Below are 12,552 nucleotides of genomic sequence, written 5' to 3' on the forward strand. Positions count from 1 at the left end.
TGCAGCCAAAACAGTACTATCCACCCACCTTCAAGAAATCTTCGGGGAGAAAGACCCTCAAGGTTGGACCCCAGATGGTACAAAGAAGACTGAGCATGCTCAGTGGGCGCAGAATGCTGACTGACAGTTGGGAGGATGTCAGGGTTCAGCCAGTCCAAGTCCCACTTGCAGGGCCAGTCCAAGACATTTTGGCATCTGAGGCGATCCCACCCCCCACCCATAGCTGCCAAGTCTCCCGCTGGAAAATGCGGGATCGGCAGCGGCGCGGCACCGGAAGTCCAGACATGCATAGAAGCAACTTCTGGTGCCGCTCTGCCCGATTTCCGGTGCCCAGACATGGGCAGAGCGGCACCCGAAATGGAGCCTCCCTGGCAGGTAGGAAATCCGGGGGATTTCCGGGATTTTTTTTCTATTCGGGATAACAGCGGGAAACCGATTAAAATGTGGGGGTTTCCCACAAAAAACGGGAGACTTGGCAGCTATGCCCCCACCCCCACGGAAGAAAGGGTGAGTGAAGATCTCCATTGGGAACAGTGGGGGAAATAAAAATCAACGTTACACAATGGTTGAAGTGGGAATCAAAGGCTATTGGGGGGGGGCAAACTCTGAATCATGCCAGGCAGACACAGAGCCCAGGTGATCCCAGAGGGAAGCCCCCACTATTTCCTCCCTAGGGGTGGGAGGAGGCCACCATGGCAGCAATGAAACATTCCTTGGGGGCAGGATCTGCTGCCTGGTGCAGTTGCCTCACCTGCCTCAGGGGTGGGCTGGCCCTGCCTGCTTGCATAAGCAACTGGCTGAAATTTGGCCAGCACCTGGTTCTGCTCTTTCCTCTGCTGTTGCCTCAGGCTTCCTTTAGACAAGCGGGAGAATGAGGTGCTGGAATCCTGAAGTGGTAGAATTAACTGTATCACTTCAGACTTGAATGGATGAGTGAGGGTGCCCGCTTTATTGCTTTCCCATGAAAGAGGAGGAGGAACTGGTTTGTTTAGCAGTGTGCAAGAACATCACATGTGTATCCTGCAGTGCTGGGTTTGATAGTAGTTTCTCTTTCCTCAAAGCAAAAGGACATCTCCACAGCCAGAAGCCTGTGTTGCCCTCTGAATATATTCTGGGTTTGTTTCTTATTTCATATATTTATATCCCACCCTGGCATTCTCACAATTGCTAACAGTGGCCTGGACTCTGGAGCACAGATCCAGGGCCTGCAGCCTAGAGGGCCTCAAAGTGACGATGCCACAACAACTTTTCCTTTCCTTTCTTTCTTTTTTAACAACTTCACTTTTGTGCTTGGGGGTTGGACTGGATGGCCCTTGTGGTCTCTTCCAACTCTATGATTCTATGTGGAGCAAAGACTCCTTCATTGCTTTGAGTTCCTCTGGGGCCACATGTGCCACGGATGCTGGGAAAGGTGGGGGGGCAGGAGACCGAGACTGATAGGTGGTGGGAAGCGAATGAATCCTGGAAACAGCACACCCAACGCTCAGTGTTAGAAGTTTTGAGAAAATAAAATAAAGGCCATTTCCTGTGGCTTAGAAAGCATGGATGTGGGTGGGGTGGGCTTCTTCTAATTCATTCCCTGCCCACATATAGACGGTCGGTCACCCTTGCTAGAGTAAACGTGCTGCTATCTGCCTTACTGCAGGGCAGATATGTGGGTATACTGTATGTGCAGCAAATCTACCCCTGGCCTGATAGAGGTGGAAACTGTCTCTCATGTCTTGCTACGATGTCGTTTTTATGAGGATATATGCTCTGTCTTTATCACCCCTGTTATACAGAAAATTCCAAGTGGGTCTGAACCTCAATGCTTAAAATCCCTGATAGAGGATACGGATCCAGAGATCACGCTAAGGGTGGCCAAATTTTGCGCAGCTGCCATAAAACTCAGGGAACTAGCTAAGGCCTCGGGTGCAAACTCTAGATAATATTTTAGAGACTAAGACCTAAACCACATTTCTAATGGCTGTCATATTTGTATTGTTTATTGTCATAAAAAGGTAAAGGTAAAGGGACCCCTGACCATTAGGTCCAGTCGTTATTCGATTGTTAATTCAAACTTAATTGTTATGTACTGAGCTGAATCCTAGAACAATAGGATTCAGAATCAGCGGGAGCTACCCAATCCAACTCCAGGTGGAAGTGAATCCGCAACCTGATTGGCCTGCTGGAGCAGCCAATCAGGCGGCTGGCAGAAGTGAATCTGCTACCTGATTGGCCTGTAGGAGCAGCCAATCAGGCTGCAGGCAGAAGTCAATCCACAATATAATTGGCCCACAGGTGTAGCCCTGAAGTAGCCAATCACGCAAGGCCCATTGTGTAAATAATGTATATAAGCAGATGGTTTTGGGAAAAGAGCCATTCGTCTTCTCTTCTTCTCCTTGATGACTATGAGCTGAATAAAGAGCATGAAATTCACTCTCGACTCCGAGTATATTTCACTGGCGACGAAGGTGGGATCCTGCTGAGCTGACCGCCACCACGCACTGCACCGCAGCACCGCCACCTGCTGCACCGCCGCATCGCACCGTGCATCCAGGCTTCAGCTCCAGGACCCAAGGAACCCAGAATGGCAACCGACAGCAGCTTCTCGCCATTCAAACCAGCATCAGGAGACTGGGAAGGGTACGCCGCCCGTTTCAACTTCCTCCTGCAAGCGAAAGAAGTCACCAACGATGCCATAAAGAGGGCGACATTCTTCAGCGTCTGTGGAGAGGAGACGTTTGAAATCGCCCGGGCTCTCCTTGCACCTAGAGATGTCGCTACCGTCTCTTACAAAACAATAATGGAACGGCTGAAGGAGCACTTCTCACCACAGCCCTCGGTGGTAGCTTGCCGAAATGCCTTCTACGCAAAGCGGCAAGCCCCGGGGGAAACCATAACTGGGTTTGTGACCTCCCTCCGCCAAGCCGCCCGGTTATGCAACTTCTCAGAGTTGGAGAACATGCTTCGTGACCGCCTCGTCGGTGGACTGAGGGACGAGATGTTGCAACGACGCCTCTACGCCAAAAAAGACCTCACGTTCCAGATTGCTCTGGAGGAAGCCCTGGCAACCGAAGCCGCCGAGAGGTCAACGCAAGAGGCACGACCGGCCCCGCCATCCCAACCGAGGGTCTACCACGAAGACCTCACCGACGAATCCGAATCTGACAGGGAGGAAGTACACCGAGTACAGCGGCGCACTCAAGCAGCACACACACCACAGCAGCCTCGACGAGAAGGAGGGAACTGTGCAAGCTGCGGGGAGAACCACGAGAGGAGGACCTGTCGTTTCCGCAACGCAGAGTGCAGGCAGTGCAGAAAATTGGGACACATCGCCCGGGTGTGTCGGGCTCAACTCACCCGTCGACAAGCATCAGATGACCGACCCAGGAGCCCCAGGTCACACGGCACCATGCACCAAGGCAACTCGACGGAGATCACGGACTACCAGGTATTCCAGTTGCCCCATCCCAGCACAGAGAAAATTTATATAGAGGTACAGATAGAGGGAGCCCCATGCCGCATGGAGCTGGACACAGGTTCAACTCTATCCATAATCTCGGCCCGAACATTAAGGGAACTGTGCCCTAATGGGGGTCCCAAACTAAGGCCGGCCCCATTCACCCTCCGGGACTTCCAGAAACGTAAGGTCCCTACAATGGGGGTGGGGACCTTCAGGGTGCAATATCGAGGGCGAAAGCAACAATTGGACTTGCTGGTAGTTAAGGGCCCCTACGTTAGCTTACTGGGACTGGCATGGTTTGGACCTCTGGGGCTAGCCGTTACCGGGGTGAACCGCACTAGCTTACAAGTGGACGTGGACGCCATATGCAAAGAGTTTCCAGGGGTTTTCGATGGGGCATTGGGACGATATACAGGACCCCCCATTGCCCTACAGCTAGACCCCGCTGTACGACCCATCAGGCACAAGGCCCGCCGGGTCCCGTTCGCCCTGAAACCCCGCATAGACGAGGAATTGGACCGGCTCGTGGAGCAAGGAGTGCTGGAGCCGGTGTCCAACTCCCCCTGGGAAACTCCAATTGTCACACCCGTCAAGCCTAACGGTTCGGTCCGCATCTGTGCAGACTACAAATGCACCATAAACAAGGCTCTCACGGCCCATGCATACCCAGTGCCAGTGGTCAGCCATGTCCTCGCCACCCTGGCTGGGTCAAAAATCTTTGGCAAACTGGACTTGGCCCAAGCGTATCAACAGTTGCCTGTGGACGAAGCCACAGCAGAGGCTCAGACGATTGTGACGCACAGAGGGGCATTCAGAGTAAAGCGGCTGCAATTTGGCGTTAGCGTGGCACCAGGCATATTCCAGAATCTAATGGACTCTCTCCTTAAAGGGATTCCTGGCGTCACCCCCTTCTTCGATGATGTACTGATCGCCGGGCCCACACCAGAGGAATTTGAGGACCGCCTCCGCTCCGTCCTGCACCGTTTCCAGACGGCGGGCCTCAAGGTGAAGCGGGAAAAGTGTTTACTGGGAGTGCCGCAGGTGGACTTTCTGGGATTTAAGGTGGACGCAGAAGGGGTCCATCCAACCGGTGACAAGGTACGGGCCATTTGTGAGGCCCCAGCGCCCAAGAGCAAGCCCGAACTTCAGTCATTCTTGGGACTATTGAACTTTTACCATGCCTTCCTTCCCCATAAGGCAGCGGTAGCGGAGCCCCTACACAGACTCCTAGATAAAAGGGCCCCTTGGGTGTGGGGCCAGCGACAAAGGGCCGCATTCCAGGCAGTCAAGGACTTGCTCGTCTCGAACTCGGTCTTGGCACACTTCGACGAGAGGCTGCCAGTAGTGCTGGCATGCGACGCCTCTCCCTATGGCATCGGCGCTGTCCTGGGACACCAACTCCCGGATGGAAGAGAGGTGCCGGTGGCATACTTCTCCCAGACGCTTGCTGCAGCCGAACGAAACTACTCACAGATTGACAAGGAGGGTCTGGCAATCGTGAAGGGCGTAAAAAAATTCCATGATTTCTTGTACGGGCGGCCCTTTACCATAGTGACTGACCACAAGCCGTTGCTTGGCCTGTTTGCCCCCGAGAAGCAGACCCCCCAAGTGTTGTCTCCACGTGTCCTCAGGTGGTCAATTTTCCTTGCCGGCTACCAGTATGCACTAATCCACCGCCCTGGGAAGGCGATGGGCCACGCAGACGCCCTCAGCAGGCTACCACTACCAGAAACAGGCCCCGACCCAGCGCCTGCGCAAGAGGTTATGACCCTGGAGCTGCTTCCCGACCGACCCATTCAGGCACAAGAAGTTGCGCACCATTCCACAAAAGATAGGGTCATCTCCCGGGTCCTGGACTGGGTGTGGCGAGGATGGCCCAGCAGCAGCCCCGGGCCAGAATTCACTGGCTACACAAACCGCAAACATGAACTGTCGGCCCACAAGGGGTGCCTGTTATGGGGAAGCAGGGTTGTTGTTCCCCAGCCCCTCCGCAAAAGGGTCCTCACAGCCCTACACGAGACACACCCAGGGGTAGTGAGGATGAAGGCCCTTGCCAGGAGTTATGTGTGGTGGCCGGGGATTGACAGAGAGATAGAGGCCTGGGTCCAACACTGCCAGACCTGCCAAGAATCCCGCCCGGATCCCCCAAGGGCCCCAGTCCAGCCCTGGGAGTCCGCCCGACAACCATGGTCACGCTTGCACGTGGACTTCGCTGGCCCCTTCCAGGGAAAAACATTCTTCATAGTGGTGGATTCCTACACCAAATGGCTGGAGGTCGCACTGGTACCGTCCACTTCTACGGCGGCAGCCATCCGGGTACTACGTAAGCTGTTTGCAACCCACGGGCTCCCTGACACCCTCGTCTCGGACAATGGAACCGCATTCACGTCAGAGGAGTTCCAGACCTTCACAGCGCAGAACGCCATCCGCCACATCCGCTCAGCACCATTCCACCCTGCCACCAATGGCCAAGCGGAGCGCATGGTGCGGACCACCAAGGACAGCCTCCGCCGCATGACACAAGGGGACTGGGAATACCGCCTTGCCGCATTTCTTCTAGCACAGCACAGCACCCCAAGCACAACGACGGGCCGGAGCCCAGCTGAACTACTAATGGGCCGGCGCCTTGCAACTAGACTGGACCGACTTCACCCCGACAGAGCTCAGGATGAGGTAGTGGTGGGGAAAGGCAGGAACTCCCGGACATTTGTGGCCCAGGACCCAGTGTATGCAAAGAATTTTGGGGCAGGCCCAGCATGGGTACCCGCCACAGTCACCAAGGTGACCGGTCCCGTGTCGTACGAGGTACTAACGGAAGGGGGGCAATGTTGGCGCCGCCACTGCGACCAGCTACGGCGACGATTCCCAGGAGGAACCCGGGAGGAGAGCGGGACAGAGGGGTCCCAAGGGGACAGCAGGGCAGTGAGGCCTGTAGAGCGAGAGGGGTGGGCAGGGGAAGCAGAAGCAGTAGGCACAGAGGGGCGCCCCGAGGCTGGAAGGACACCGGAACCAGAGCCACAACCTAGTGGTTCAGTGGCGCCAGACCAGACAGCCCCGGCACAGCCAGCAGCCTCGGAACACGAGCCAGAACCAGAACCCCTGACCAAGGAACACCCCAGGCCACAACGCACACGGAGGCGGCCAGCAGACCTTGGGGACTACGAATGCAACTTCCCGGGCAGGACTGGAACTTAGAGGGGAGGGGTGTTATGTACTGAGCTGAATCCTAGAACAATAGGATTCAGAATCAGCGGGAGCTACCCAATCCAACTCCAGGTGGAAGTGAATCCGCAACCTGATTGGCCTGCTGGAGCAGCCAATCAGGCGGCTGGCAGAAGTGAATCTGCTACCTGATTGGCCTGTAGGAGCAGCCAATCAGGCTGCAGGCAGAAGTCAATCCACAATATAATTGGCCCACAGGTGTAGCCCTGAAGTAGCCAATCACGCAAGGCCCATTGTGTAAATAATGTATATAAGCAGATGGTTTTGGGAAAAGAGCCATTCGTCTTCTCTTCTTCTCCTTGATGACTATGAGCTGAATAAAGAGCATGAAATTCACTCTCGACTCCGAGTATATTTCATTAATTCTATTGTGTCTTATGTTTGCTTAGTACAGTATGTGAATCTGGTCTGGGACCGTAATAAATTTCATTCATCCATTCATTCATTCATTCATTCCCCCGCCCACTTCCCTTTATCAGGGATGCACAAGGGCCTGAGAGAGACAGTAGCACAGTAGCCTTGAAAACTTTGATACCTGGTAACTGAGCAGGAAGCTCGGGCTGTTCCTCCACTGTCAGAGGCAATATGCCTCTGAATTGTGCTCATGTCCTGCTTGCAGGCTTCCCACAGACATCTGGGTGGCTGCTGTGAGAACAGCATGGTGAACTAGAATTGATGGACCATTGGCCTGATCCAGCAGGTTGTTCCTTGCATTCTTAGGGAGAGGAGAAGCAGCAGCGCAGTGGTACAGCAGGAACCCCCAGAGAGCATCTTGCCTAGGGCCCCCTCCAACTTGGCAGCACCAATGATGGCTAACAAATCAAATCATTTAGAATCAAGTGCAACTAATAAGATCGTTTCCCACTCCCACCTGCTACAAATGGCACAATTTCCTACATTTCAAAGCAGACCTGCCAGAAGTTGGTGTGTGTGTGTAAAACATAATCTCCTGGGGAGGCCATCCTAAAACATCTCAAGGCAACACGCCATGTTCTACAACTGCTGCTAACCTTAGGGTGGGAGAAGCATCTGTTTGGATGTTTGCAACCAAATCTTTTGCTGTATTGCAAGATTTTAACAAAACGGAGAGGTAAATAGTGAAATAGTAAAGCAGACTGTAGCTTTTGCATTGTGGGTATATATATATATATATATATATATATATATATATATATATATATATATTCCCTGCTACGCAGACTTCAGTTCAGTGTTGTTTGCATTTTGGAACAGGAGCAGAACCTCAAAGTACTGCTTTACGTTTGTGGGATACCTGGACTCCCTCTCTTAATTCCTGAACCCCTTTTCTAATTCCAGGGTTCCAGACATTGAATTTAGCATGTTTAAAAATCAACCCAGGAGCCAGCCTGGTGATAAAGGGAGTGGAAGCCTATTAGCTGGGATAAAGGGAGTGGCTCAGTGCCAGAGAGCAAATGAGAGCCCCCACCCCAACTCAGAATTAATGAGAAAGCCAAAAGTCTTTGAAGGGGAGCAGTTGTTTGGAGGATTGCAATTTGCCTTATGTAAGCTGGAGGGAAAGTTAGTTAAGATTTGCAAGCAGCATCAAGCTGGAGAAAGGGGAATCAAACTGCTGGCAGCAGTGGGAGAAATGGAACCCTCCTGGAGTGTAATTCTGGAAGCCTCTAGGCTCAGGTTGCATATATGTGTAGATAAACCATATATCATAAAGACACCACGGTCTCCCCTGTGCCTCTTTTCCAAAGGAAACACAAACCCTGGATAATCTTCTGGAACCCCTGGAATCTTGTACTGCTGTGGAGATTTGGGTGGCGTGTAACAGTACTGTACATTAAATTTTAGCCTTAAAAAAAAGCTAATGACTTAAGTGGCCTGATTTATGATTTGTATATCACTTTTCTTTTTACAATAGAGAGTTTCAGAGTCTGACCTTGGAATATACTTGATATTTTAAATATATTCAAGCCAACTTGTCTCCCTGGTCCTTAATCTTTGAGTAAAACATTGATAATCCTTCCTGACCTCAGCTAAGATCACACCATCACCCTCAATAGGGGGGGGGGTTCCTGAAGGGTATGTGTGTGTGCATGGGTGTTATTCGTTTACATATGTGCAGTTTTTAAATTGGCTATTACCTAGCATTGATCCTGAGCAAATTTACATTATGAAGCAAAGGTAAAAAACCCAACAACCCAGGCCAGGTTAAAACTGACCCTCTGACAACCCTGATTTCGCACAGGAACTCTGAAGATGAAATGCAATTTGATATGGTGTGAATGAAAGCCATGAAGTATTGCCCTTAATACAAAGTGTATGGTGATGAATTCTATTTTTTAATAAAATGCCTTCTAATTTTTCATGGTCAGGACAGACACACCGATCCATATATTCATAGAGGCAAGTTTTGCATCTCATCACTTGGCACACAGTTGGGTCAGAACCAATCTGCTTTAATCTGATTTTATTGGAAACTTCGTAGGAGGTTTAATCTATCATTACTGAGCCAAGCCTATGGGATAGGACAAGCTAGACATTTTAGTTTAACAAATAATTGGATTTAAAAAAAGAAAAAAAGAACTGTCTCTGCAGCTGAATAAAGCTTAGAAAACCTGCCAGTAATATGAGGTGCAATTGAATTATTAAAGAATGGTCTGGGTGTTATTAGAAAACTCCTTCGAGTCATCCAAAAGTTGTGGGCACCATTATAAGATTGCTGTACAACAGAAGCTTACTTGAGAACATAAGAAAAGCCACTGGCCCATCTAGACCAGCATCCTGTTCTCAGTAGCCAACCAGATATCTGTGGGAAACCCACAAGGAGGAGCTGAGAACAAGAGCACTCTCTCCCCTCCTGCAGTTTCCAGCAACTGGTATTCAGAAACATACTGCCTCTTCTTCTTCTTTGGCGATCACTCGTGGCCAAATAACGTTGTCTTCTATGAGCCACAGTTTTAACAGTGAGTCCATAAGGGGCTGTGGAGGCAAATTCTGGATCCACATGTCCTTCCACAGTGGGCAGCGGCGGAGCGAGCCGATCGGGCGCCTGGGGCGGCGCGTGTGCTGTGCGCCCAAGGGCAGGGCCAGCTGCCCGGAGGGCGGGGCAAGCCGGGGCAGGATGCTCCACAGGGGCTCTGGAGTCTGCCTGCCTCCTCCCACTCAGCCACCCTACAGCTGAGGGGGAGACGGCGGGCAGACCGTTTGGGGCAGTGCAGAACCTGCGGGTGCTGAAGCCACCAGCCACCACGTCACTCCCAGGAGAGATGCATGGCTCAGGCACGCTGCAGGCCCCGCAGTGAGTGCCGCCCAGCATTTTGTTAGCCCCCTCAGTGGTGACACCCAGGGTGGCCCGCCTCCACCGCAGCCCCCTTCCTCCGCCACTGACAGTGGGGACATAGGTTTCCGGTTGGGAGCTGATCATGGTGAGGGATTGCCAAGCGTGCCTTCCTCTTAGCACATTTCTCCCTTTCATCCTGAGTTTGAGCATCTTCAAAGCCCATGACACCATGAAGGTTGTTCTCCAACTGGAGCACTCGCAGGCCATTGTTTCCCAATTGTTGGTGTTTATGCCGCTGCTTTAAATTTTTTAGATTTGCCTTGAGAAAGTCTTTAAACCTCTTTTGTTGAGGTTTAAATACTGCCTCTAACAGGGGAGGTACAGCATAGCCATTAAGGTTAGTAGCCATTAAAAGCCTTATCCTCTGTGAATCTGTCTAAACATCTGTCCCTGGGTCCTAGTGTTATGATAGATGGAGAAAAAACTTTTCTCTATGCCACGCATAGTTTTATTTACTTTTATCATGTCACCTCTGTAAACTGAAAAGCCCCAAATAGGTTCAAACAATAAACTCCTCCATCTCTTTTCATAGTTGCAGCAGCAAGCAATGAGTAAGCTGAGCATCATTTCTTGTCCGTAAGCAGTGAGCGTTCCAGGGTTGCATGTTTCTCTGCATTGTAATTAAAACTGCCCTGACAGTAAGTCACCACAAATCGAGAGTGATTTACGTGCTGGCAGTGAAATGTCTGCCATCAGAGAAGTGCCAGAGTCATTGCACTCAGCGCTACTTTGCATTGGCTTTTTCACACTGGAAAGCCCTACTGAACACGGTGGCTTTTTCCTATCCGTTTTTAAGATCGCCATTACAACAGTGACCTTGGCCTTTGAGCCATTTAATGCAATTATAAAAAGAAAAGAAAAGCAAATGCTGTTTCTAAAACCATAAAAATTGTGCACAAACAGAAGCATTTAACTTAATGGGAATCTATGAAGCAACATTAGACAAGGAAACACAGGCCTCCTGATATTAATAGCACTTTTGTTTTGCAATGGTGTCCCCTGTTCCACAAATAAAACTTTAATAAGCTGTTTATGCTGCAATATCATGTGGTGTAAAGGAAGGGCCATACAACTCAGTGGAAGAACATCTTTGCATTGAAAGTACAGGTTCAATCCCTAGTATCTCCAAGCAGGATTGGGAATGCTTCCTTTCTGAAACCTTAGGGAGCTTCTGTCAGTCAGTGTGGACAATACTAAGCTAGATAGCAGAAGGGCCTGCCTATGTACTTACAGTATTACCTTTTTCCATTTCAGGAGTTTCTCTGTTATTCCGAACAGAAAGTCCCTTGCTGATCTTTCCCTGTCCCTGTCCCTCCGATCCACACCTCCCAGAATATCTTTCTCTCACTTCTCAATCATATGTCAATTACTGGACAAATATGATTTCGTATTTCACTTTACGGGAAAATAGAGACAATCGCCACAAGTAGTAAGCTAGAATCTGTTTTATCGGATTGTGCTTCTCTTCTCATCCATAATCAATTGGACCTCAGAGCAATTTGTTACACCCGAGTTGCATTTATGGCAACATCCATCTAAGGCATGCTTTTGAATTATTTATTGGAAAATTAAATGGCAAAATGTCAGGTAGCTGGAGTTAAAAATTTCTGCAATTGATGAATATCCTATTTTTTATGTGTTACTAATACATATAATTCTCTTCCCCCGTAACCACTTCATTCCTCCCCCTGCCACATGAATGGTCATCACTTTGATCTCAGTGATGCACACATTTAAATCCTTAACCTCATCTACTTACCCGTATACTTTGTCTGAACAACACGGCCCATCTCCATCCTGAGACCTTCTTTGTCCATGGTATTGACACCTCCACTACTGCTTCGCATAATCTATCAGTCTAGATCTACCAGTAATTTCTTCTTCTGTCTGATTTCATAGCTTGAATCTGGTCAATTTCATAGCTTGAATCTGGTCCCTAGTCTTCTCTTGACTTCTGTTCCACAAACCAGAATCACATTCCAGATTCTATTCCCAGAAGAACATACTGTTTTGCAGATAATGCTAACAGGAGTATACCAGGAGCCCAGATGTAGGGTTTACCAGATCTACAAATAAGAAATCCTGGCTAGAAATTAAATTTTTTAACCCAAAAGGCACGCGGAAATGAGTTATTTGCTTTATCTGTTGCCTAGCTCAGGGCTGTATCTAGGCTATTTACGATCCAGTATAAAAGCACTTTTCAAATTCCATCAAGTAAGGTCTTAACCTGGCAACCCAAAGGATGTCTGTTGATACCACTTGGTTCTCACTCAGGAGAACATTCCCTAGGCAGGGAGCAACAACCTCAAAGGTCATCTCCCTTGGGACCACCCTCTAAGAGGAAGGACTTTAAATGAAGCTCATAAAGTCTGGGTAAGTTCTTAACAGGAGAGGCAGCCAATCAGGTATTGTGTTCCTCAACCATATAAAGCAGGATTGTACCTCCACAGGTGTGCATCAGAATTCCCATCCCATATAAGCATTTCCTGGATAAGGGCTTAATGCATGTGACTACCTATTCACGTGTGTTTGGGTGGGTATCATTCACAAAATACATTTCAGTGGCGACTTC

At 50.0% G+C, this 12,552-nt stretch overlaps 1 protein-coding gene across 1 annotated transcript; it reads left to right on the forward strand.

Moving 5' to 3' along the window:
- Nucleotides 1–2,081: 2,081 nt before the first annotated feature.
- On the forward strand, nt 2,082–6,963 carry LOC132592456 (uncharacterized protein K02A2.6-like). Its single transcript, XM_060277292.1, has one exon. It carries the CDS (start codon nt 2,570–2,572, stop codon nt 6,638–6,640), a length of 4,071 nt encoding a protein of 1,356 aa, XP_060133275.1. The 5' UTR covers nt 2,082–2,569; the 3' UTR covers nt 6,641–6,963.
- The last annotated feature ends 5,589 nt before the right edge of the window (nt 6,964–12,552 follow it).

This window comes from Zootoca vivipara, chromosome 7, assembly GCF_963506605.1.
Source record: "Zootoca vivipara chromosome 7, rZooViv1.1, whole genome shotgun sequence".
NCBI classification, from domain to species: domain Eukaryota; kingdom Metazoa; phylum Chordata; class Lepidosauria; order Squamata; family Lacertidae; genus Zootoca; species Zootoca vivipara.